The sequence below is a fragment of the Opisthorchis viverrini genome (genome assembly GCF_000715545.1).
Source record: "Opisthorchis viverrini unplaced genomic scaffold opera_v5_14, whole genome shotgun sequence".
Taxonomy (NCBI): Eukaryota; Metazoa; Platyhelminthes; class Trematoda; order Opisthorchiida; family Opisthorchiidae; genus Opisthorchis; species Opisthorchis viverrini.
Genome location: NW_008751670.1, coordinates 3,119,603 through 3,147,469, shown reverse-complemented (window position 1 = coordinate 3,147,469; position 27,867 = coordinate 3,119,603). Strand labels below are relative to the sequence as shown.

The window sequence follows — 27,867 nt, the reverse complement described above, 5'->3', positions numbered from 1 at the left end:
GTTGCACCTTGTGGAACGAAGTTCCAGCCAGTGTAGCCCGCGAGATCGTTGCAGCACTGAAGCCCGAGCACCACGTCAAGGTGGTAGCTTTAGGTCGGCAGGACCATAGTGGGAGATAACTACAGATTACCCGAGAAGTGGAGGGAACTTTTGAATGCGGATTTATGATTACGATAGAGCACAGAGTTTAAGGTGAGACCAGCGCTTCACAGGGTAACGAAAGTATCCTCCACTAGAGAATCGGAGTTGAGGGACCGCCCCCAGCCAGTTAAAAATCTTTCGGTTATTCAAACAAAGGCACCTAGATGCTTCAGTCGACTGCAGCTTAAAGCAGTCGGCAATTTCGAACAAACGAAGGTCAACCAATACAAGGTGCCGCACTCTACCAGATAGCCTGGACATAGTTGAATCATACAAAGATAAGAGAAATGTGCCGTTTGCAATCCCATAAAAAACCAGTATTTTCAACTGGAATATAACAGATCGTTTAGGGGCAAGGACGGTTAAACAGTGAGTAAAGAGACAACCAAACGGACGACGTCGTATCAGTTGTCTGCTATCAAGTTCGATTAACGAATGTAGAATTTAAGGAGCTTATCGAAAGCGTCTAGGGTATACTTTGGTACTTAAGCTGTTAGATGCGCTGACTGGTGGTTGACTGTTCAGGTATTCAAGGCCTGTACTCTGCGCGTCGCCCGCCATAACGACCAACGACCAAGNTGCCGGGTATAGTGTTCGACCATCTCAGTGGTCTATAGGTTGTTCACAGTATAAAATCGACAGCTTGTCAAAACAGAAAGTTAGATTTATGGATCCCATGTAAATTGCATGATCTCTCTTACTACTGTTTGGTATGAGAGCAACAGCAGACTACACTTGTCGTCTACCCTTTGGCTTGAATTCCCAGAGTTATTTGCCCAAACAGTTCTAGATTTTTTCGTATATGATCCAAGAAATTAGTGTCCTACTGCTTTGGCTTCGTGGTCTCAGCTGCCGCCCTTTTCAGCTACAAAAATATTAAATATATCGTTTGAACTAAATAAAAGCTTCTTTTTTATTCTGCGTTTTGGTGGGTGGAAATGATTCCCACTGGCAAACTCTGATTTCTGGATCAGGTGGGAGATCGATAGAGTGAATTCAAAGCAGGTACGACGTCGCCTGGTTTCATTCTTAAATTCTTCCGTAATGGCCAACGTCGGGCCAAATTCTTGACTTTTTTATCACTTATGGTTTGTTGTCTATGAAGAAAGTGCCCTGAAGTCGTTTTAACTTTTAGATAATGTATCTTAGCTGAAGTGTTGTTTCCTTCAAGTCATTTCCACTGAAACAAGCTTCGCAATTTATGCTTTTCTCCCGAGTTGTAGATATTCATCACTAAAAGGTATCGTGTCGTGTGAACTGTACAACACAATCGTTTTTCTTGCCATATAAATTTTATTGACCTGCTCTCTCGTTGATAAAAGAAACATGTTCGCCTTGTATGCCAGTCATGGTTATGCACTACTAACGGACTGCAGTAGGAACCTCAGTACTTCCCTTTGTAGGTGCCAACTTACCGGAAAACTGGTGAGTGAATGCGAGAAGGGCTGCCTAAGCAACAATAAAATGAACTAAAATTCTACAAAACGATATGTTAACTGTCATGTCAGTCGAGTTGTTGGAAGTTCCAGAGGTCGGTGATTGTCATATCCCCCACAAATTTATTGATAAAGTGTGGGTGACCTTAGAAAGGAACGATGAAGCGCCGAATGGAAAGGGTTCTCTGTCGTTCATGTATGACTTGAAAGGACTACGAACTGTGTATAAAGTTAACTGCAACGATTGCGCTAAGGTTTATATAGAACAAACTGCCAGGGAATTTCACACCAGAGTTGGTGAGCATAAAAGAAGGATTAAAAAACCACCGAGGAATACAGAAGAGTACCAAACGCTGGTCAAAGACTCGAGGATGGCAGTACATGCCTTAGACATGGGACATAGAATAGATCTGGGGAATGTGGAAGTNAGCCGAGCTGGCACGTGACGGTGTGGTTGCCAATCCACAATCATTAGAAAAAAAGCCGGAGGTGAGGTGAATACCCCAACCGACCAAAGGTCACAGCATCCCTCTTACACAACTATCTTAGCACTAGCTCACCCACACAGACTGACAGAAGGTTCAAACGAAGTTCAAGAGGAACCATCAAATGAACCGAACCAGAAGAACTAGACCCTAGGCTGAACCCAAACACATGCAGGTTCCCCCACCGACCCAACACTTGTTCAACCACTCTAACACACAAAAATCCTTCGGCCGACACCCAACAGAGATTTAGCTTGACTTAACTGATTGGTTCTCCTTCCGCCTTGAATCTCCATCAACCTCGGAATCTAGTCACTTGGTCTGACGAAGCTTTTGTGTCAAGAGCGAAACGTTGCCCAGCAGTAAATCTACCGATTGTCACCAAACTTTTTCGAAAACGAGTTTTACACTATTTTCATCGAGTAAGGAAGGATTATCAATTTCAGATGCTCTGAGTGAAATTTCATTTTGTAGGTTACTTAATTCAGTGAAAGCGGGTAATCAAAATCGGTTTTGCTTCCATGATAAGCCAGAACTAAATGGATCTAAAATTTACAGGAAATAAAATAATTAGACAATAATTAATTTGCTATTGTGCCTTCTGTGAATACTATTCACGGCTCTAAGAAGCATTGCTTCCCGAAACAAGCAGTTCCAAAAAGTAACAGCCATTGATGTTTTAGTTTTACAAAAAAGCCAGAAGGTCCAAATAGGCTTTTTTCTAGACATATGTTTCTTTTATGGCCCAAAATAAATCTGAGGTCTCCATTCTCATTGGATTCTGGAGGTGCACCAGTGGCGCCTGCAAATTATGTAAATGAGTGTTTTTGTCCCTGTTTAATGTATAACTTTCCACGGTGACCATGTTGGATTCCGAAATTATTAACGCATCTACTCGAAAATAATCCTGACGGTCCGCTTAGCACGGTATGTCATACTCCTTATACCGTTTGCCTGATTTGCTTAGTATAAACGGTTGTCACCATCCAGTTGACCATCCACCTGAATCCGTCTGTCTCACAAGAGTTCTAAAGTGTGCCTCTATTCCCAACGACCATTTATTTATTCTTCATTGTATCTCGCATCCACCACCTACTGTGCCTCATGGCACACCTGAAGTCCTACATATATTTCCAAATTGATCGTTCCTCTCCACTTTTGTTGTCCGCATCTGGCCTTGTTCAAGTGACGATTGACTAAATCAAAATAATTCTGTTAGACCTCGCTTGGTTCAGCATGGACATCTCAAATCAGTTCATGCTTATACTTGTTAGGAAATTTTCAGTCTGATACGCCTCCTGCTTTAGGTCGGGCGTCAGCACAATCGGGGTAATTCCGCTGTGGTGAAAAAATCGGTCGTACTTTCCTTTGATATGGAGATATTTATGGAAAAACTCTTGGGTAGCCCGATACCTGCTTGGTTTTCAGTACGGGTATAAGAGGTCCTTGTTTCCGTACCGTTAAATCAGATAGGACGACTACGCAGTCCGCACTATCCAATCATAGTGGGACGCCAACTGGCCAATCAGACGCTTCCCTTACACGCCATGTCAAAAAGACCTGTGCGTGACATTCCGACCATTCCTAATGCGTAACTGGATTAAACGCTTTTGGTTATTGTGGAAGGACTAATCAGCCTCCACCCTGGATACTTTTTATTATATCAGCTTGATTTCAATGAACACGACAGGCTCAGGATGACAGTGCACCGGCGTGTGTGCACCATGATCAAAATCCATCTGTTGCTCGTTTCCCTTCTGTTCACCTGTTTGTCCAAGTCTGCTGCGAACACCAACGAGTACGTGATTTACGTGATATACGTCATGAATTTTTTTTAAAGTATGTTGGCTTGCCAGAAAGAATTCATAAAAGGAAAGTAATCTTATTATAAACGCCGTAGTGAAAAAATATTTACAGGATGACGTATTGAGAAAATTGACTCATGCATGCAGATCAATAGTTTGCCTTTGAATCTCATTTTTCGGAACCACGTTAGGTCACTGCGACCATATTATTCTTAAGTTTCATCATCTGCGGAATGTTTCTGAGTAAAGGAAAGTGGTGAATAGGTTTTCGCAATCACGTTAAGCACAATGCGACACAAAGTTCTGGTGGATGACAGGAAAAAGCACACAAACTTGGACTGATGAATTCGTACTTCATGCGCCAAACTTTCATTATGTATCTGCTGGCAAAGAAATTCACACCCATTTTTGAAGCGTCCAAATTTTACTTCCAGTCATTTAAGAAACGGCGGTGTGGGTATAAATTATTGAGATGTCTGTGAGCAAGCACGTTACGGAGTGCAAATCCAGGTTCTCCATTTCGGTAGCTAGATTCGCACCAGCCTTAATAGGTAACGTCTTGAAGTTGCTGAAAGCGCCATGACAGCATCAGCACTCATGTGCACCAGATCGTCAAAAGTGAAACGTGCAACTCAATTTCTTGTGCTCCTGGAACAACAGGAACGCTGATTTACTCAACTGTTCGGCTGATGATAACCCAGTAGGCGCTTATTCCAAAACTGAACACCAATACAACAGTCGGTTAGGGGTAATACCAACGTATTCTTTATAGCATAACAATGGAAATTAATGGCGTACGATAGCATTACTAGGTAGTTACACTATAATCCATATTTCAACACTAATCCTCAGGATAATTCACGAAGAAGCAACTTTGTGAACAGTTCGAAACCAGAGCAACTAGAATCTGATTCCTCTTTGCACTGTTTCTCCAGCACTGTTTTTGCTGGAAGCCTCATGAAATTACTGCTATTCTGTGCCCAGAACAAATCTTGTTTTTATTCAAGACGCATTCATTCTAAGGCCTTTCTTAGTGGAGACGGAACTATGTTCTGACAAGTCATTGTGCTGAACAACTGCGAATACACTGTATGCTAATATTTAAGTATGAACTCGCTGTTGCTTTTTAACTTGACAGTTAGGGCCAAATCAGAGAAAAAGAGCATTATCCAAGCATAGTGTGAATCAACGGGACCACAAATAATGCAGCCGTAAATTAGACAATTGGACGAACTCATACCGTTTCACTACAATGATTGTAGACCTCGTTGTTGCTAACACCAGAGGCAGTGCTGTTTCTAGCTATCTTGTGTCAACAGTTGAAACGAGTGCGAGAGTGTGAAAGTTCTGAATGGATCCTGAGCTGGACAAGATTGTTTAGATCACATCTACCGAACAGGTCACCTACATCAGGCCGTAATTACATACCGGGAATTTCGCAGTAAATTTACTAGCACAGTGATAGCAAAGCAGCCGATGAAAGTAACATGTTTCTAAAAGAACACACAGAAATGATACGGCTACTGTAACAAGACGGATAACGTCACGCAAAATTAACGGCTTACACCAGCTGACCGCTCGGGAACAAGAGTGCTAAGGCTACAACTTGAAGCGGATTTGTGCAGGTGTCTTACTTACAGTATACAAGAAAGTGAACTCGTTTCTTGATGTGAAAAAAGAGACGGTAAGATGGTTTCCCTGTCTAAACCAATCCAAATAGCACATTATTCATGACTGAGTGGAAATTTTGGTGACTGAAAATGTCTTTTAATTGTTTGATCCATTGATTTTCTATAGACTTCCAATAGATAAAATGTGAGTAAAGACCAAAAACAATGTTTGACGTTACTGTTTATCACTTGTTTAAATCATGCGAAATATAACGGCAGTGCCTAGATATTTCCGTAAATGCTCCATTCAGATGAGCAACTGGAAAGCTATACTCTGCCCATCAAGTGTATGCACATCGTGCTTTTGTTGGTCGTTACTTTCACATTACTGTAACAATTCATGATTCTGTCAGTCAAGGAAAACACCATATTGACTGTAGCAGGCCGAGCGTAATTTCAGTTTCAGTGCTCAACCATCACGTCTATAATTTAGAGAAAAAACATTTGATACACCGGTTAGCATGCATCCTTGAACATTCACTGTGGACGTTCCATCCTCACCTGCTAAAATCCATAATCCAAGCTGATTGTGACTGGAAGAAACACAACAAAGCTTTTGGCAAGAAAGTCACGACCACAACAATGTATCATTTCTACGTCATGTGCAAGGTACACAAGGCGGTCGGTTAGTCCTGGAAACCAAAGCGAAGTAGCTCTCTTTCAGCTATTGGGAAAATTCAATTTATAGGCTACAAATGTGCATTGTGTTTCCAATACATTCCGTCTTGAGAGGCATTGTAGTACTAATTTGGGCCAACGAAGAACAAATCTCGTATTTTCAAGATGCACGCCAAGCTCTCCTCAGCTAATTATCAAAACTGATATGCTGATGGTAAACTATATACAGGAATCCGAGGTGTAGGCAATAGAAGGAATCGTGAATCAACATCAACTAGCCCAGCTGAAGCGGAAAACGCACATTGTAGTGCGGTATTTAGAATGCCAGGATGTGAAGGTAGTGCTTACAAAAACGCGCATCGTTCGTTCTTTTGCTATGACACTGTTAAATGTGTCGGTACGGACACAGTAAGATAACAGATGGTTTCATTTCGCATAGTTATGATATGTGAATTCCCGTCTAAACTGTTGATTTAGTCAGGTAAGCTAAATTTCATAGTGTTCTTGCATTGCTGTTGATCGCCATGAGAAACTTCATAGGCCGCCCGACATTAATAGGAAATTCACAAACGAATTCAAAAAACGTCCCCTGTACAATATTTTTATGATGGTACGGGACTAGTCGGAATAAAAATGCCGGTCACGTGACCTTAAACAAGCAAAAGCCGCTTGGACAGCGACAAACAACTGGTTGATGGGTTCATCAACACTAGAACAGGTGGCCGGAAGTTGTTCGCCATTCTGAATTGGACCGAACACCTTCAAACGGGGATCGTTATAAACATGGGGCAATTGACCTTTCATGGGTGGCCAACTAGGGTCCCGACTATACTTGTAGGTTATCGTACACAACCCTCCTCAGCATGCAGCTTGTTAATTCGGTTTGCTTCAAACTCAGCTTTAGCTGTCAGGACGCTTACGACGCTTGCGACGCTTGTGAATTTTTTAATCCATCACCCAGTTTCAACCAGCTTAAGATCCTTAAGCAACAAGCCGGTTATTCCTAGCACTCCGTTTCCGGGCTGCCGAATTACATGACATCACCTATTAGACACGCAGTTTTCAACCAGTTAACTGACACAATGCATTGCAATTTGCATCCATGCCAGTGATTAATCATTCAGAGTGCACTGCACCATCTGACTGCATCGCAAAACGCAGTAACACCAAGGAAATTGTTGGTTGAACACTTCGCTCATTTGTTGGTGCTCTGAATAGTAGACGTGGAAACCAGTGTAAGATGGATAAGTGTTTCCCACCAACAACCGGGCACATATTCTTTCGTAATCATATCCTAAATCATCACAGGCTGCAAACACAAGATCGAATCCTGATTTATGTGAAAACTGATAATCAGTTTTGCTGTTCAACCAACCAGGATGGAAGCTTCGTCATTTCGTTTTCACCAGTAGCCGGTTGCTGACGATTACCCATCAAGGGGAACCGAATTGCCCTTATGATGAAGCCGCTATCGAAGAAGTATTTTACCCCATATATCTCTCGAGGCAGCCTACTTTGATACATAGAAATTTTACGCTAAATGACTACTGAGCGGTGAAAGCCCTTTTGCGTCTGGTCCATGCACACCATTCACTTCCAATGCCGAAAGGTTGATGACATGACCATCCTAGCCGGATTGCCCTACCTTCATTACTTGGGCTGGAGTGGTTTAATTCGATGTTAGAAGGTGTTCCCCGAGTAATATATCTACCAATATTTTTCAACTTTGTAGAGGTATAACCAACCAGTTCAGTGCATATGGACATGTCAGTTTGCTTTTATTGCAAAATGTTATCATATAAAACAGAAAAATTTGATTTTTTCTCTCTCCCTCTTATATTTGTGCTATAATTTAATTCAACCGAGTTGGTTTGCCATTCTAAAATTGTTTTACATATGCGCATACCCTTATGAAGAACATCTGAAACACTGTACTGATGCACATTACAAATCCACCAGCTACGACGAAAAAATCAAACTAAAGTGCAAAAGTCTATCAATTATACAACCGAGTCCAAATAAAAAACAAAAACAAAAAATTCAAACAACACACTGATGCACAGATTTTAACAGGTATAAAGACGGCCTCAAATTTTCAATTTGTGCGGGAATGGGTTGATTCTTGAGAAGGGATATCTGAGTGTCATATTGTCCACAGCTAATCTCTTATATAAGTGAGAAAGAACTTACCTATGGAAACAGCTTAAACCAACTCAAGAATCACCAGGAATCTCGTACTTTTACCATTTTGTACCTTTAGAACGATAGATGAAGGAGACTGATTTTACCTTAAACTAAGTGGGACGAAGAACCCACCCTTCATTTTCTATTTCATGATCACTTTGGGGACCTACCTATCCACGACTAAAAGCAGCTGCAGAAGATCAAGAAATTCGGATACTTCGTACTATAGACAAATTTTACATCACGCTCTTCACTGCTCAAGAATATTCATTTTTAAGATATCCATTTTCTAGATTCGCATGCCCGTAGTTCTAGGCTACCGCGACTCTGAGCCACTACATTAGCTTCCAAAAACCTGCATTTCTTGTGTTATATGACGGAATTTTTCCCATTTTTGCTCAGGGACTTCTCAGAGGTCTATTAGCCGTGTTTTTAATTGAATTTTTGAATTGGTTTTTAGGTTTTCCTTTTATCCAAAAAGTTACAAATCTTGCTGGAAACAACCGAAGAATCAGCTTTAATGCACAAAATGTTCGGTACACAAGAAAAACAGTGTTGTTGGAAAAACCGCCAAACTAGACTTCTGAAATATTTCCAGGTCACAGCAGTTTTTTTAGCGTGAATATTGCAACTTATCGCATATCAGAACAGAAAACATCCTATACAGTCATCTGAGCAATCCACATACGTCATAGAATGAGCAGCATGAATGAATCCCAGAAAGCACTTTGGAGCCGATACTTGTGGATCAAAGGTTAATAAACCGAAAACACAAGGCAGCCAAGTGATTTTTAGAATCTTTGAAAATACAACCGAAATTCTTTAGAATAACTCCCTTGAAAGATAATACGGAGGAATGTTCAACAAGTTACACTTAGGTCAAGACACTTGCGACCCCGACCCAGTTGTGGGAATCTACTCTTTAATTTCAGTGAAATATGATCTGGTGTGCTTATAACAACACGCTAAAGATCAGAACAAAACAAAAAGAAACGTTTGTGAGTAAACGACAATCTAATTACCTCTTAGTAAGAGAAGCCGTTTTGTACCCAGGGGCTGACAAGCACACAAAAAGATGTTTTATCGCATAAGCAGTGGGTAAGCCAGTAATTTCTCGGGCTAGAAAAATCTTCATTTACACACAAATTAGCATTTAATTGTAAATTTGGACAGGAAAACAGACTTCCTTTTTGATGGGTTCGGACACCACAATTACCGATAGTACCATGTCTTGCTGCGTATATCGGAGTGGAGAATAACTAGTCTCCATGTGTTTCTGTCCCTTACGGTGAAGGCATGCGTTGGAGTGGACTTACTTCCATAGGAATGGACAGATATTCACCTCAAATGCTATCGTGGAGGAAACGGAATCTCTGAGCAATCTCTGGTCAAATAACTGCCAGTACCGCATCATCAAAAAACATCCAGCCTCGAGGGACAAACCAACAGTGCTACTAACCGCACCTAAAAAGACATCTACAGTGGTATTCCTTAAACCAGTGATCATTCTTTCAGCCTATTTTAATGGGCACTTAACGTACAACCACACCGGGCTTACAGTGCAGCACAGTTATGTGCGAAGGCATATTTATGGGCTACGGCACTGCCAGCAATCAAAACGCCGACTTCAGTTTCATGTACAACTCACTGCATATATCAGTTCGCCCGCAAATGCTGTAGTTGGTGTATCTACAGGACGGATACGAGTAAAAGAACACCCGATTAAGATCTCCACATCATGTCAGCTGACCTGAATTCAACGTTGATCGAATCCAGGGTCAAATCGTCCATCGCTAGGCCCCTAAACGGAAAACGTTGCAGAGCTAAACTCAACTCGTTGTTCCAGGTCTTTCCACGAAGACGGTGACTGCATAGGTTGAAGTTCCGCGGGTTTATTAGGCTATCATGTGCGCTCAGAAAGATTTAGATGTCAACATGAGTTTCGCTTGGTTTTATAGACCGGCTGAGTTAGTTCAAAGTCATACGAAAACCGTACGCTGTGCTAGTTTATGTACATTACGCCATGCAGAACATAGTGGACGAAATAAGGTTATCCCGCAAACCCATTTTTCTCACTTCCACGTTTAGAGGGATCTTTAATTAGACGCGATATACTGAGACAGAAAGTCGAATGTATGTTATAGCCAGTGTTGTTCTGCACAAGACATTTCCTCAGGAAGGGACTGCATGATACCCCGGTCTGTATTATTTCATACGCCCTATCCCTTACGTTTACGAACGCGGGTAATTTTCCCTGCAAGTAAGCTAAGTATAGCCCAGTTCTCAGTGATTCTTTTAAACAGTGTCAATTGTAAGCAGGGAAGATCTCTCCAGAATACTGCTATTAGCTGAAAGCATGATTCTATACCGTCAAAATACACGCAAAGAAGCTCCAAACAATGCATGATTCGCATATCTACCGCTAACGGCTGTTTTGACGACTACTGAGTGGACATATGTGAATTAACGTCCGTTCAGGTTGCGAGAACCGAGCTCCTGCACCCAGTATGCATCTTGTGCGCTCTTGGATCTAACGTCTGTTTCCACTCAACACCTGTAAATTCAGCACTGTCTCACCGAACCACCATGACTTGGCGGTTGCTCGCTAAGTGGTTTCCTGTGGATCATAAGCCTAGCGGACTTTGATTTGTGCCTTCTTTCTTCTCCAGTATGGAAATAACTAAGAACTAAAAAATCGCCGGTATGAATAAGATGTAAAGTATTCTATCTTGAGAAAACCTTTTTTGGTGACAAGGTGAAAGTACATCAGCTGTGAATACATTGTACATATACTGGTGTGCTGCACCTCAGCACCAGCGGTGATCTACGAATCACTGGATGAGTCAGTGCTCTTCTCCTCCCATATATCAAGCGTGCTAGAAAAAACCGACTGACAATATTTGACCCCCCTTAGGTGATATCTAAGCGGTAGCGTGATTGAAAGATAAGCATTTGCCAGTAAATCAGTCAACAAAGGTTTCGTTGAAATGGCGATCCAGAGAACAATCTTCCCGTACGGACTGCTCATCAAATGCTGCTTCGGGATTTCTGTTGCAGGTTATTCATTTTCTGTGGTGCAGATGTCTTTGGCACAAACACTGTGCTCTATATTCGTCAGGGATTGTCACGAATCCCATGGGAACACCATAGGTCCTGCATCGTTTGATCTACGATCTGCCAGGGAACAGATATCTCGCACTCCTACCTAAAAATTCATTTATTTTTTCATTGCAGCCCAGAACTGTTGCAGCAATTATGGAATCAACTGTATCGCTTCCTTCCCGGTCCAGCGGTTGCTCCACAACTTCCGTCAGGTATGTTTCATGAGTACTCAATTTTGATCCATCGGTGTGTTCGCAGACAATACTGTACATTCAGTCAATACAAGAAAATGTTCTGAGCGAAAGTCTTTCACTCGCTTTTGTAACAATCTTAGTGAACCAAATGAGTGCCCTTCCATAGCTCGCTTACGAAAAATTAAATCCTTTTCAAAGAAAAACCTGATGTTTGACTTTCGTTCATTACGGAATAATCCCACCACTGTGAAGAGTACAGCGATCTCAACCGCTTATGACGTAATTCTTCTCTTGTATATCCAAGGAACCGCTATACAAATTATGGATAAAATTTGCTCCGGAGTTCAGCTGAGAATTATCGTGCACAGCATTTAGGTGGTTAACAGGTTTTTTTTAAACGCCCATGTATCTCCGTTCCATGAGGTCATATCCGATCACCAATAATGCCAAAAAAACTATACGTAAATGATTTACTGTGGCATTTGTAAAATGTAAACAAAAGATGTATGAAGAACTTACCTTGCTTCCGGGACTAGCCTGTACATGAAAAATAAATATTGTTAATCCTCATGAGTCATCCAGTTCGAGACTTGGGAGGAAAAGTGCTTCAAAGCGTTTGTGTAACCTACTGCCGGTTGCCTGATCCTAAAAAATGTGAGAGAGCATTTTAGGAGTCTATCCTGTTTGTCAAAATAGACCAGTTTACGGGATGCTGAACCTCTGTCTTCTTTTTTCTTTTCTGATATTTTCGTTCTTTTTGTCGTTTATATTCGGACACACCACTGTCACTCTGTTGAAAAAATTTGGTACTCTCCCTATCTAGTAGACTAAAAAAACGGGATAAGTCAGTATTGGAATTTTCAAGACTTGTTATTGAATCGTTGAGTAGTGCGTTATGTCCGTCCAAACTGTTTTTCTGAAGAATATACTTTGCAAAAAATCAGTAAGCCAAGTAAGATAACTTGGTGTTTTCCTGAAAGCACTGATAGAAACAATGAAGCTTGTGCAGTACGTTTTTAAAGGAGGAATTCACAAATGGAAATGCATTCAAAATGTCCTAAAAGTGACATACATTGTTTAAAAAGATGACTCTTCCCAATAATTATTATGATTCTGTCAAAAATATAGTAGGCTTCAGTGGCTTGTATTGAAGAATCATTGGTATGAACAAAGTTCTAGCAAGCTTAGATTATTTGATTACGACCCGGGATTGTGCCACAAAAGTAAAGCGTTTTTCGCTTCGGGCTCTGTAGAAGAGAATAAAACCTCACTAAATTGGTGCAAATGTCAGATGAAAGTGATAAAATAGCAGAAATTTAGCTAGTTTCTCACTACCTAAAGTTTTATTTGCATGAATTGCAAGTGATTTTCTGGCAATGACAGAAGCGAGAATATTGTGAAGTGCTAAACGATTCTGAGGAAGCAAGCACCGGAATTCCCACTCTCAGGCAGCTTTTTGTAATAAAAAATCTGGGTCGTTGTTCTGAGGGAAAAAGACTGGGCTACTTAGAATTCTGTAACCAACAGATGGGCAATGCTTCCGGTAAGACTGTGAGAATATCTTCTGTCAGTGAAGAATCAAATATTTCGGCTTAAAAGGCAAAAATTTCAATACTTTTGGTGATTTAGAATTAAAAGCGGTCTCCAATCATGGTACAACGTATTTTAATATATTTGAAGTAAAACGCCTATGTGAGTCCAAATTTAGTACTTTACCATGGTTTGGAAAAATATATAATTTTCTGGAATTCGCAGCTATGGCCACACATCATCATCGGCGATAAAGATTCGCGTTTCAACCAAAATCCGAACATTGTATTTAGGTAACGAGAGATGTTAATCCGTTAGTTCTCTTTTATGTCCGAGAAAACATACCTTACATAGCGCAGCTATTTTCACTTCTGATTGACTTTGATCACCGTTTTTCACTGTGGTTTAGTTAATTGCTCGCGGACTAGGTGTTTAGGTTCTCAGGATATATTCACACTGATAACTATATGGAAGTTCCTCTTGCGTATACTTTGTGACGATGTTTAAGGCAACCGTTTCAAACATGGAACTACTTACGAAAAATACACTCATTTGCAAATCAATTTGATTTTCACGAGAGACTCAACGGAATCTCTCGTTTATGATATTCTACAACTGAAAGTGCTGCCTACAGGCCGCCTCATGTTTCAGTTGGAACGATATTTGAGATACGCAGCATATTTTCATAAAGGAAACTATTCACAAGGCTGCAACCCACTGCTGAAAACTCCTCGGCAGCATCCTTGACAAAAAGTAAAACACGCCTCCTCGTTTTTAGCAACTAGGGGAACAAAGAGAGGACAAAAACTGTACTTGCACTCTATTATCAGGGAGTTTGTGTGAATGCCTTCAAGCACATTAACCGATGGATTGATCCTCCGAAATCGAGAGTTGAGACACTGACTGTTTTGTTCTTCCTTATGAATCTGTAGCAAACTATGTTTCAGCAACAAAAACTGGTCGAAACACTGTTAGGTTGTCCCAAATAAATAAGATGCTTGTGCAGAGCGCCAAATACTTATTTACATCGATTTTTATGGAGTCCTCCTTTTAACTAATTCAAGTCACTAGTAAATTCGTCCAATAAGGAAAACTGACCTATGCTTAATAGCCTAGGAGCACTCTGTAGCTACCCCATCCATACTGAAATTCATCAGTCTTGCCCGTTTAGTTAAACCCAAGAGCGTTTCGAATTAATGATTTCCCGGCGACTAGTAGAAGATCAAATATTTAGGCCGACCTAGACAGGATATGACTCCACTCCTTCTCCAACCCCTGCATCCACCTCATGTGGTTGCATTTTGACTGGTACCCCGAGTAACGACTCAGGTGGAAGGTTCACTCACCGGGTGAATTATCATTTCCAACGAAGTAAATGCGGTTCACTGGATTTTCGTGAGACGCACGCTGTTGACGATTTCCAACAGAAGAAAAACGGCCGATCCAGAGTCAGTCAGTTCTATGAAGTTTCTGGAAAAGTAAAATATTGTTCAATTCCTGAGCACAGTGTATTTTGGGCAGCTGAGTCAGCACAGAAGTAGTAACTTTGATGCGAAATATTCAAATGACTGAATATACCGCTGGAATTCAAAAGGAGAACAAAGGTATCAAACAAAGCTTGTTTTCTCACGTTGTCCCCTTTGACTAATACATCACAAATTTATATGATACCAGAAATCAACTAGAAGGGAGTACGTGAATATAGACGCTACGCACGCCTTACTGAAGGGAAAAGAGAATCTAGCAGAAGTGGGTGAATGGTAGGTACATGGGTCAGTCAGTCAAGAAATCAAGGTAGTGACTTCAATATCACAGAAGTTCGTGGGACCGAGCCAGCACAAGTTTAGAGGTTGCATAAGTTTCTTTTTGAGCGAAAACTGGTGGTCCAAAGGCTCCTGCGATCGATAGCAGTCTAGATGGTTCAACAAATTAGGGCGAAGCATTTCAGTGCAGAAATGGCCGGTTTCTTTTCGATCACTATTCAGAATACGATATACATGTAAAAGTTTGAGATGTGCTTTTGGCTGGTTAAACCAAATCGTAGGACGATCAGTCAGTAAATCGTTCTTTCCAACAATAATATGAGGGACCATTTACAGGAAGCATTGGTTGTCCGTGAGATAAAGAAAAAAATTCGTTCCTAAATGACCCGTTAAATAAATGGACCGGAAATCACAATAAGTCGATTGATACTTATGATGCATGCATACGTGTTTTCACATATCGGGTTAACAGGATCAATAGTGAACTGTATTTTGATGTAGAAAATCATTCTGTTTCTGTTTCTTCAAGAGGACAATTCCACAAAATTCCATACATTGACAAGTAATTATGGAGCCTTCAGAAATCCTACCAAAATCACTGAACACTAGAGTTGATGCTAATGAACCCAAAGCTCCCTCAGATTGAGATTTACCAGCTGTCTTAGTTAGGGGCACCGGCTGCACTCGCATGAACTGTGACACCCCAGAGAAATTTTGAACCACGTGCCTGACTTTATGACGAAGTTTTCTCAAGGAAGCAAGCAAGATGTGTAGACGCTTTTACTGAATAAACCGAAACAAGCTCTACTGTTAGAAAGCAATCCCCTACAAAAGAAGACAAAAAAGGTGTCCAGTAAGTTTAGATTGGAATATTAAGAGTGAATTTCGCGAACCTATAAACCCCCCCCAAAAAAAAAAAACAGCATTCAGCATACTGAGCAAACAGAATCCTTACAAGCTGTTAGGTGTCTAAGTTTCTTGCAAGTGCCAAACCTTTTATCTTCAGCGCCTTTCGTGAAATACCACTCTATTCATGTCCCGATTCCCATCCATCTTCACACTACTACTCCCGTCAATTTTACCGCCTTGGCAGAACTCGCCATCAATGTCGATGTTTCCGTCAGTGTAGACAACGTGGAACTACGGCACACAGACAATGGGCTGGTGAGTTATTTTGTGACCAGACTACTCAGCGGGAATAATCTGCATGAGATGATTTCATTTTTTGGATTTGATGCAAACAGAGAGACAGATGCACCTGGGACCAGGTTGAATCCACAATCTTTTGTTGACCAGATGAGTAAGCTGAAAGAAATCCTGGGCACTGCTCCGTACATCTTTTTTTATAAGATTAGACAGGCTATAAGCGGATGCCGTCCACGAACCTTTTGTATAAGTGTTACAGTGATATCCAGCTATTTGTGCTATTTGTTTAGATCCGCGTAGAAACAGAGATTGATTGTGTCATTTTACATAGGGGCTAAAATGGCCACATGTTTTTGCTAATCTGTCTTTCAGTTTGCCCTCGTATGCACTCCGGTTCCTATTCATAATAATTCATGTTCCTCTTAGGCAAGCAGGTTATGCATAAGTAGTATGTAGCCAACGAGGAAAACCGCATGTAAATAAGCCGAAAACAATTGCTTTCAGAATGAAAAGCTTTGCGTTCGAATTCGCCCGTTGCAGCATATTACAAGATTTGATTATGTGGATGTGCCTAAGATTCATAAGGGTAGAATGTCAATTTAATCGCAATCTTTTGTGCCGAGATGCTAAAGAAATCATATCCTGTACTCTTTTTACAACAATAAATAAGCTAGTTGAGAGAATTAGCGTGATTTCTGGTGTCTTACTGCCTATGACGATCGAGCACTAGAAGTTTGACGGGCTCGTCAGCAGACAGTAAGCCGATTAACTTTGATTAAACCAGAGATGTTAGAAGGGACTAAATCTGTGTGTTGTTGTTAATGAAGACCGTCACCACAACAGACATCACTGAACGTGAGTTCCCTTTCAAAATGAAAATCAGTCGAACTCTATTTGGTTTAGTCAGCTAGGAGACATTTTGTATGGGATATCAGTAAACGAAACCTGGAAAAATCCTCAAGGATACTTAGAAAATACTTTTGTTTATTTGAGTACAATATCAGTTTAGCAGCAGCCATGGCTTCTTCCTTTTTCATTCCCCTTGATGTCTTCCTCATCGTCTAATCTGTTTTATCTTCTTGACGGATGTCAAGAGGGTTCTGTTATTAAACAACAGGAAATACATAGTTAGTTTTATGGGAGGAATATTTAGCTAAAGCTTAGCAGCGGTTGGATGTGCGACTTATACCTCACTTGTTTTGATGTTCCGACAGGTTTGTCATGCAAGCCTGACAATTTTGTCCGAGTGGCCGGTGACAGATGCACGCGTGGCTGACAGCAGACTGATGGAACTAATAAACGGTGGTGTACGTCTAGACTCGGACCGTGTCTGGCATCCTGATCTGGTGATTGTCGGGAGTTACCATTTCCAAAGGCTCACGCGACGTTTGGAACTACGAACATCACCCGCAGGATTAGAAGCCGCCTCACCTGGACTGCAGGCAAAGGGTTCCTTGAACCGTCCAAATATGGCGCAGCCAAGTGGAGCTCCAAGAATTTCATCATCGTTCAGTCAACAAGATTTACCCGGGGATAGCACGCTTCGGCAGACTCCCCGCAGGGAGCTAACAAAACTCACAGGTAGTGGTGGCGGAGGTGAGGGCCCTCATTATGCTCTCGTTGAGAGGTAGGTTAAACTCCTAATTAGTCCTTCTGAAACTGTTTACCTGTAAACTCCCAAATGCTACATAGTAAATGCATTACAAATTTATTAACTCACTATTTCTATAACCTCCGTTTTCCTCCACAAAGTTATTCTGTCGAAGTTGCATGCTCCCAACCGAAGAGACTTACCCATGTTGGCGCGACACTCTGTCCAATCTGGATTAGACAAGGTGAGCCTAAACTAGCTACTTATTTTAGCTACTTATTTTAGATCCTGGAATATCCACAGCCAGTCTAAATCAGAATGGAGTGGTCATCTGACCACAAAATTAAGTGGTGTTGACTGGTGGCTCAACTGAATCTCAGCCGAAGCTCTTAGTTACAGTACCCATCAATTTAATATGCTGCACAAAGGCCGCCTCGTGGCTCAGTCGGAACGATATAGAAGAATATCGAGAATGAGGGGTTCAGCCGAGATTTTGTTGAGTCTCCCGCTAAAGCAGACAATATTTGAAAGTGCAGGCATGACTCCTCTTAAGTCGACTCTAATGCCCGACCAGGAGCTTAGATTGATTAGGGATCAACGACTGCTCTTATCTGATAAACTTCAGAAAGGGTAGTTCCAATAAACGACCATAGAAGAGCTATTAGTTTTGGATCAGTACTGTTGTGACCATGGCTGAAGTGTGCCAAATCTAATTCATCCCATCAAGAGAAAAAGTATTAGATTAGTTTTGGGTCAGTACTGTTGTGACCATGGCTGAAGTGTGCCAAATCTAATTCATCCCATCAAGAGAAAAGCTATCACTGAAATGTTTTTACCAAGCTTTGGTTATTTAGAACTGCTTTAGATCAAACAAACGGTGATACCAAGGTCTTTTGTGCTCCTTTCTTTGGCTATCTGACCCCCGCAAATAAGGTGCACTCTCATATGAGGAGCATTTTTATTCCCGTTACTTACATGATTACTCCACTTTGGTGGTGGAACTTCGGCCTCACTAGGTAACTTGTATACGCACAAGTTTGGCAGAGGTAGAGCATCACACCGGCAAGAATATTACGTAGTGCATAGTGGTTTTCGCCGTTTGACAATAAAGTGAAAGCAAAAAGATTGATCTGTTAGATTTATCAGGTGATGGTCGTCAGAGATATATCAGACGTAGGCAAACTAAAAGATTGTGATGTAGACTGGAAGTGAACTAAGGTTTTCTTACTCAAGTAAAGGCGACGGCAGAGAAATAGCGAAGGTTTTGTGAGTTTTCCAGAAATTCAAAGCGCACTGGTTGCAAACAAGTGGTCTTGAAGGAGTCTGACTGAGCGAGAAGAATTACCTACTGGATCCGTGACCAAAGAAACATAAAGATCAACTCCATTGGCGCTTGACCACGTCTTTGTGTTCCTTCGAGAGATTTAGTGGGTCAAAATTAGTTTAAACCTGTTATCAGACAACTTTCGCGAATGATTAGGCGTTGGGGTAATGAATTCTAGATCTTCTGCCCGTGCGGATGAAATTTGAGTAGATCACTGATCTGATCTTACCTAGTTACGAGACACTTAACACGTATTTCTCTACTCCGTTCTGATAAAAAAAGAGCAAGTATTCAGGGTTTTTCTGGCGCAAACGCCAAAACTTCTGCAGAGGACAAGTGCATCAAAATCAGAGACTTGAATACACAAAAGTTATCTTCAAACTAGTTCTTGTTTGGAAATTAACCGAATGTCTTAGTCCATTCCACTGTCCACTGTTTGATCCAGAGATCCACTGGTAACCGTGTAGAAGTCAAAGAAATGCACCCCAATCGAAAATGGATTGAGTTGGAAAATTCATCAGTGGCGGTGAATAGCTTCTCACTTTAAAAAGTCAGCAGACAAGGTGTCTATTCACGACTGATTTCTGCTAAGTCTACCAAAGCTTTTAATTCATAGTCTAAGCACGAATGGAATATTTGCAAACTTTCGATAGCAAATGTCAAATGACAAATTTAGACGTTTTCAGCAAAAGGAAACGCTTCCGTTCCATTGGATACCGGTGAGCAGTAGCTTAGAATAAAATTACGCAGATTTAATCAAGTGTCAACTTTAGGTTTCACTTTAAACCTAGGTGATTGATGCAAGATATGCGGCTGAGATAATATATGAGTATACGCACCCGAAGTCTTTTGTTAAGTCGAGAAGACTGTCGTTGTATTCGGTATGGTTCTGTAATAACAACAAATAAACAACGGTTATTGATCGAATAGAAGTGTCAATGGCTAATACATAGCAATGATTCAATACGAACGTACATTCAAGATTGTACCACAGGTCTTTGAGCAGATCCGACGCAAATATCAAGGGAAATGCAGGTGAAGTTTATACTCCACGTAGTGTCTGAAATGTGGAATGAGAGTCATGAAGTGTCGGTAGGTGTGAAGGAATCAACAAACGTTCACCGAACGTTACATCAACTGCTTCTTCACAAGTACGTCCTCATCCATATTTGCTTATTTCATTATATTTTTTATAAGATATATGACTTTGTTTTGCATGTGACATAGAGTCTAACTGCAGCTGTCTTGAGGGAGGATACTCACCACTAATATGCTCTAGCAGCTGTTTGCCTTATAAGTCTTACGGTATCAAATAAAATGTTGACCGCCTTCCATATGATACCATAACACCGCCTTTACGGTAGCGAAGCATCGGTGCTGAACACTGATCTCATGCGGTCGATAATGACGATGATGATGTTAACCGCCATCCCCAGTCATTTGCTGCTCCTGGACTTCTACTCCGTAAATACGAAAGTCATGCCCTGTCGTTTATGCGACTAAGCGAGTTGCTGTTTCTTCTTTGTAGACGGGTCACGCCAAACACAGCCCGCAATCAAATGGACAGAAAGAAGGGGTTGCCTACTGTCAGAAGACACAATGCAGGCAACCTCACATGTCACACTGACAAAACTTTTTGGATCCCACATAGACAAGCAAGGTGGGTAAGATTGAAATCTGTACTTTCCATGCGCTCGAATATCTGTGATTGCATTAAGATACATTGCTTACTTACTTTTATGATTCCTAAATGTGTACCTAAGACCTGAGCATTGGATGCTTTAGAGTGCTTCACATTTTCAACAGACCAACTCCCAAAACGTGCAGTATCTTCCAAAGTAGACACCTGAAACAATCGTCCTCCATTTTGTATACCCGACTACGAATAAGAAAAGTTGATACCGTCAGAAAACAGAATTTGTCTTCAGTAAACTAAAAGTCTTGTCATCATTGCGCTGTATTCATGACGAGTAATCTGTGAGAACCGCGCATACATCACGACCATTGTCAGTTACATTTATCAGACAAAGCCTATTGCTCCACATCATGCAGTTTTTGGATCATTTTAGATCGGAATTCACCGCAAGACAATCATGCAGCAGACCAAAGTGTTTCCAGTGGTGCCCCTTAGAGAAAATACTTTTTCCCCTGCTTGCCAGCGGCAGAAACTGCAGAGGCATGGTATTCATATGTCATCCATGAGTGATGCGGTGCCTATGCCGTCAAAGCATTATGCATTTGCATTGAGTTGCATATGTAGTTGCAGGTGTACTTGGCACTAACCGAAAGCCTAAAATAAGTTTAATGAATCAATTCTGATCAACCGAGTACGTGACCCACTGGCTGCACCGGCTTCGAGCTATGTGCCGTGGGTGAACAACGCAGAATCCACGGGTGGATATTTACCGTTTTCGCCAAGCCTAAGTATCCGTCTGGCGAGCATAAACACCTTCATCTTAACTAGACATTTCCTTCGCTCTGAGAACACAAAGACTGAGAAGCATGGATCTCTTCCAAAGTTCCCCATTACGTCGTAACAGGTAAGGGTGATTTGCAAAAGGATGTTTGATAATGTTAGTTAACCAAGAATCGAAGCAAATAAATGAAGCACTAGCGTTTTAGAGCGTATTGGGTCGCTGTTTCACGCAATCAACCCGAGACTGCATTTGGAGTTATCCACCTACCGATAGTGACTCAATTTCACCGATTGATCAATCTACACGGTAGATCTTAAGCAGTCAATAACCCGTCATCCTACATCTTTGGCTATTTTGATCCTAATTCTTTTTGAGAAACTGCCGCAACGATCACTAAAAAGGACATGGTTTCGAATTAATTAGAACCCTCAACATATCTACATTCGTTTACCATTTATCGCTTTGCTTCCATATATACATATCTATGACTAGAAGGAAACAGCCCATTAAACTGTACTATCAGTCTTTTTCGGTTAATTCTTAGTTTCTTCTGTATTTAGGTATTTCAAGGTCACTGTGCATCTTTGTCATGACCAGATACCGATGCAATCTGGTATCCTTCTCAAACTCTTTTCAGCCGACAACCTCTTCACAGTGAGCTCTGCGCTACACACAGAAACGACCGTTGTAATTACGAAAACCTCAAAATAATCTTCAGTTAAATCTGGCTCACTCTTTACAGGGCAATTTAAACGGTGAGCGTTCAAGCTGATGCCTGAAAAAATAAATGACGTATTTTTGACAGAACGTCCACTCGTTCGGCACAGGTGAGGCAGAGCCAACTAGAGCCATCTATGAACTTTGATCGATATTCTTGGTTTCAGGAACACTGCGCTTGAGAGAAGTAGATTTTTGTGCATGGTGACCAGTGTATATCCAAAACAATTTTTTACAGTAGAGCTACGGTGATAATTCAAACTGCGCAGTCGAAAGAGCCGCAACAAGACCATCAGTTCACTTGTTAACACCTTCTCTATGAGCTCATTCAGGAATTAGCATATTCCATTAAGTTTGGAACCTGAAACACTCAACTGAAGTAATCTACATTTATGGAGTCATCTGATTTGACTGAGAAAGGCAAAACTCCAGACGGAAGTGGAATCTTAACACTGTCTTTTTTAAGCCAAGGGTGGCTCCCAGATTAATCAGGAGGGGTAAACAAAAGTGATCAAGACGTCATTTGGCTGTCTCTATCAAGTGGAGCAGATTTTTAGTGAAAGCTTTTGAACAATACAGTTGATAACCCGAATCCAAGTATTCGAGCTGCTTCGTACAGGAAACTAAAGCAAACCTAAGCCATGTCCTTGCAAATTAGCAAAATAACATTTAGGCTTGTAGTTAAGGTTTGAGGGCGGCAGCTTCGAAGCTTATAAAACAAGCATGTATTTCAATTTATTCAACCAAATTTCGTCTCAGATGAATTACGCCTTCGAATCTCCCTGTCTTGTTTTTTGTCTTCGCGCATGGATACCATCTATACTTGCCAGTATTCTGTATAATGCGAAAAAAATTGATATCTGCTATTCATATTTTATTATTTTTAAGGGACTTAAAAAACACTGGTTATACCCATCTTTTATACCAACATCATTTCCTCACTAGAACTTCACATTGTTCTAGTTGTTTGGGTTTCTCAGACGAACGTAGCTACATCAAATCGTACGTCAAACGCGCCGCAAGAATCTGTCTGTAAAAAAAACTAGACGTGACCACTCAGTTGTCCGGTGTCGGTATCACTCCATTTCCATACAGAGAAGCAGACAGATTCCGGTATAAACACGTCGAGTTGCGTGACAGCATGTTGTCACTGGCGTTCTTTGATGCTTCCGCCGATTGAATCTGACGTACTAAGGAGAAATTTTGATTGTGGCGTCTATCACACAGCTCCAGCTCTGATATTTAGCATTGATGTTGCGCGATCACTTCCACAACTGCAGATTTTTTAGCGACCGCCGAAAAGGTCTAAAGTGTCTGTTATGAACAATTCATTTCAATAGCCTAGTTTTTCTAATCTCTTCCAGCGAACAAACCTAACTTTTTTCAAAGGGAACCAGGTTCCTGTCCAATTCAGGTTTTTTCGAAAAACAAATCTACAATAATGAATCAAGCAGTTGCAACATCACCGGATCATCTGCAGCATAATTTAGTATATCCCAACATTACTTTCTGATTACTCCAGCCCCATCTATACGAAACAAATTTTGCGTGGTCTGACCTTAACTTCAAGTGACTCTGTCGGAAACACATGGACATCACATCATTTTTCAGCGTCTTCTCAACAGCTTTGCGCGTACAAACTGATGTACCGGTCATCTTTTGGTGGTCGCCGCCAACTCCACTCAGACGAGACGTGTAATGCTAATTTCGTGCTCGAAAGTCTGGTGACCTCAAGGCTTAGTAATATTTGGATGTTACGAGTTTCTCTTGTGTGGACAAAAGTAGAGTAAGTGTCGCTCATCCACATCGTGGTCCATTCCAGTGGCTAAAGTTCAAGAGTTGTGAATCACGCAAATGAATTTCACACGGTCCAGACACAGTTTCCATAGTATTCTAGCACCAAATACGAAAAGTGAGACTGCTTCAGCTCATGTCTCTTTAAATTGGTTCCACCATTTGAAGTCATCGTCTCAGTGTTCAGGTGCTGGTAAAATGGTATTCATATCATTCAACGTTATGTAAACTTCTACAAATATCTCTACACTGGTGTACATTCACGACAGTAGAAAAACCTCCAGTCTTTCTTATGTAACCAAATATAAACACAAATGGTTTCTGGAATGACAAAGTGTTCCTTTCATCAAGACAGAAAAGTACCCGTGTGGAATTATCGACTTGTGTCATGGAACACTTGAATGATTTGTGGCGAACATAAATTAGCCGTTTTGGAAACACAGATTGCCGGTTGTTTGTCAATAAAACGGTTTGTGGGATTAATTCGGAATACCTTTGGTCCTCTTCTCTAGACATACAGCCCAAGCAGTGCTTTTCAAGCCATTGGCTTTTCAACACATATCCGATTGCGCTCTAGCTAACAGGCAATTGTGCCGACCGAATATACGGTTGAATGTTAAAAATTCATATAAAATTCTGAGTACGTACGGTGTGCCATTATGGATGCACAGGTAGACACAGGCTGACAGCTCGCTGTAACTCCACGAATGACACTCAGGGAGGGTGGCATATTCAATAATGTGTCACAAATCACAGTGTCTAGCCTCATACTATGCTGTCCGTCGTGCTAATCAACAAGTGATGTTCAAAACCACCGCACATCCTACTCAATGTAACGATGTTACCTGAACAATAATGGAACATCAATACGCACGAAAGATGGGACGAATGACAGAAGCGTAACAATCAAAACCGGTGGTTGACAATTTCCTTGTAAGTATATCGAGTGGATACTCCGAGAGAAAAAGTGAATTTCCAGGAAAACAATGCATCAAAAGATGTTTATTTAAGACAATATGTCGTAGGTAGCACAACGTAAGGTTAGTGTGTAAACTGTTTAATTAGAATCTCAGGTGATACACAAGATGAATGATAAGTTTTGGAAACTTCGCACAATTCATGCAAAGGGGAGAACTCGTTGAGAAAATCAGGAAAGTAGTTGAGACTACAAAGTAAAAAACATGATGAACGGATTTTGGGAAAGCGCGATCTTGATGGTAGTTTGAGGAGATTTGACAATTTTAACTGGGATTTTGTCCTCTAAGTGAAACTAATTTATGCTGAAATACCGGGAAACCGAGATGTGGACCACGTGATTGAAGGATGGGTGGTATTATTTCCAGCCTCAGTTTGGGTTTATCACAATGCCGAGTGACCCTCGTAGCCCAACGGTTGGGTGCTCCAACTTGTAGTCGGGAGGTCGGGTACGAAACACTCTGGAGCTTCATGTGATGCGCAGTGTCGATTATTCTCAAAAGGGATGAAACAGCTGTAAAGTGCTTCTCGGCTTGTAGTATGAACTATGTGATGCGCAGTGTCGATTATTCTCAAAAGGGATGAAACAGCTGTAAAGTGCTTCTCGGCTTGTCAGTATGAACTGGCTTCACATGATGGACAGAAACGCATTTGAAAAGTGATTTTGATAGTCCATATGATGTTGTATTTTACCAGCATAAAACCGTGCCGGAATTTTCCTTTGTCATGTTTTCTGAGGAGAGTGCCTTCTATGGAACGCTTGTGCCCTTTGTTGACGAAGCGAAGCATCACAAAATGTTCAAAACAACACCCATCGATAAGTAATCAGTCATCTTGGATCTTCTCATCCAATCAACCCATACGTAGCAGTCAAAATTACAGCGATGATCGGTGGATTTGTACGTTGGAAGAGTCAATCTTCATCGATCTTCCTCGATCCGTCGTAGTTGTTCCGAAAGAAGTAAACTTTAACACCACATTCATCCATAAAAACTAATGTCCTCGAGAATTTTCACCATCATTTTACATTACACTTATAGCTGACTGGCCGGTAAGCAGTGTGGATGAAAGCTGCACTAGAAATAACAGACGAAGCACGTATGTCGTGACAGTCTGCCTGTTCACACCCAAACTGCGGGTGAACTAGTAACTAACCCTTAAAAATCTGGTGGGCCATTCCTTAGTATTCCCGTATATCTAGGAAGAAGACAAAGTAAGCACATAGAAGGGTACTCGAAATACGTGGCTTGTTAATTCTTGGTTCCTCGGGAAGACAAAAGAACCAGTCCGTTGAGATGGCTTAACTCTTAACCTACTGTCATACTGCTTATTCAGAGAAAACAGCAATTTTAAAAAACACCCACCAACAAAGAGGACAATTTATCTGTTTATGCATTAGGTAGGTTAATCTGCTTATGTGTTCCTCAGTAAGGTTTTGTATCATCCCAGAATGTTGCAAAACACCCAAAGAGTTTCGTTTGCTTGCTTTAAAAGTGTGCACATATAGGGCAGCTTATTGAGTTTGGAAACAGATATCTCGGAAAGAAAGATGGTGGTCTGAAATAGGGAGCTTGACCTTGAAAATCGATAGTTGTACATTCAAAGCGAAACGACGAATGGAGAGCTTCTGTCTGTTTGCTTAATTCCATCTTCACGCTCGACTGAAATCTCTGATTTTAGGCTTCTTACTGAAGTGATCAGCTTGCTGCTGCGTAGAGGACAAAACTTGTCTCAACCGTTTTATTGGTTATACTCTTCACTCTACTCTCTCAACAGGGTCCGACCATAACCTCGGGATCAATTTGTGCTTCGCCCAAACTGGCCGAATGATACACAACTGTTTGGTTCCACTGATTCTGGCTGTCACATCTTTGATCCTGTTATGGAATGGGCCTATCGGGACGCGCGAGTCCACTTGGCTACAGCTTGCACTGCTAATCCTGATGTCCGGCCTCTGGACTTGGTTGAATCAAAGCAACCCAACTCACACCGGCCTATTCGGATTGATTGGTGTATGGTGCCTCATCTGTTTTTTGTTCATCCTCGTGTCCGTTTGCTTGGCTGTGGTGCACGAACGGTGGGTTTGCCGTACCTTGTTGCGTCAAAGACGGCGTCGACTGACTCGACCACCATCCACGAGTCTGCTACAAGCTAAAGGTCCAACTGCTTTGGGACCACCAGTAGGATTGAACCCAAACCCTAATGGTGGTTGTTTTCAAAGCTGTGCGTGCGGCAGCAGTTCAGGAACATGTCCAGAGTCCTGCATGAACTGTTCCACTGTACCCGGGGGGCGTGCAAGTGCGGGTGGATTTATGCCAGTCAATGGTTCCAATGGAGTGTACTGTAGTAACAGCAGCTGTGGTGGCGCAAGTGGACATGGATGTGGGGTTGGTCTGGGTACTTTGGCCGGGGCAAACACAGCAAGTAACAGTCCCGCTCCGATGGGATTTTCGGCCCAACCAATGGGAATGGGGACGACGAAATTGGTGAGTTTTGCCAACTTACTGTCTATTTCGAATAGAGATATGGACCAAAACACTTGCATTGAATCGGTTAGTTTGTTACCCCATGGCTTGGATTTCATAGAAAAACACCTTTCAATGGCAGCCATGTTGAATCTGATTTCAAGTGAAGGAATATTGTAGTTTTAAGTCTAAACCCTCACCTGGGGCATATCTCCAGGTTCTGTCGAGGACATCCATGATTTCTAGCTCCTGGATTCATTCGACCAGAGGAGATTTTCAAATATAGAAACTGGATCCATGATTTATTAAAACAACCTAACCACTAATAGGGTCAGAAAGACTATGAACATATATGATAACAGCCAACACACTCATTTGCATATCAATTTAGTTTTCACGGGAGACTCCGCTGGATCTCTCGTTTATGATATTCTTCAACCAAATTTGCCGCGCAAAGGCCGCCTCGTGTTTCAGTTGGCACGATATTTGAGATATCGCAGTTTTCCTAAA

At 41.4% G+C, this 27,867-nt stretch overlaps 1 protein-coding gene across 1 annotated transcript in view; it reads left to right on the top strand.

Moving 5' to 3' along the window:
* Positions 1-3,657: 3,657 nt before the first annotated feature.
* The window catches only part of T265_01364 (hypothetical protein), a gene marked incomplete at both ends in the record, with an annotated part of 33,767 nt that continues 9,557 nt past the window's right edge, over positions 3,658-27,867 (top strand). The window contains 5 exons of the mRNA XM_009165370.1: positions 3,658-3,860; positions 11,574-11,653; positions 15,894-16,092; positions 17,289-17,670; positions 26,669-27,378. Coding sequence (XP_009163634.1) covers positions 11,595-11,653; positions 15,894-16,092; positions 17,289-17,670; positions 26,669-27,378 — 1,350 coding nt within the window. The remainder of the gene's footprint in view (positions 3,861-11,573; positions 11,654-15,893; positions 16,093-17,288; positions 17,671-26,668; positions 27,379-27,867) is intronic.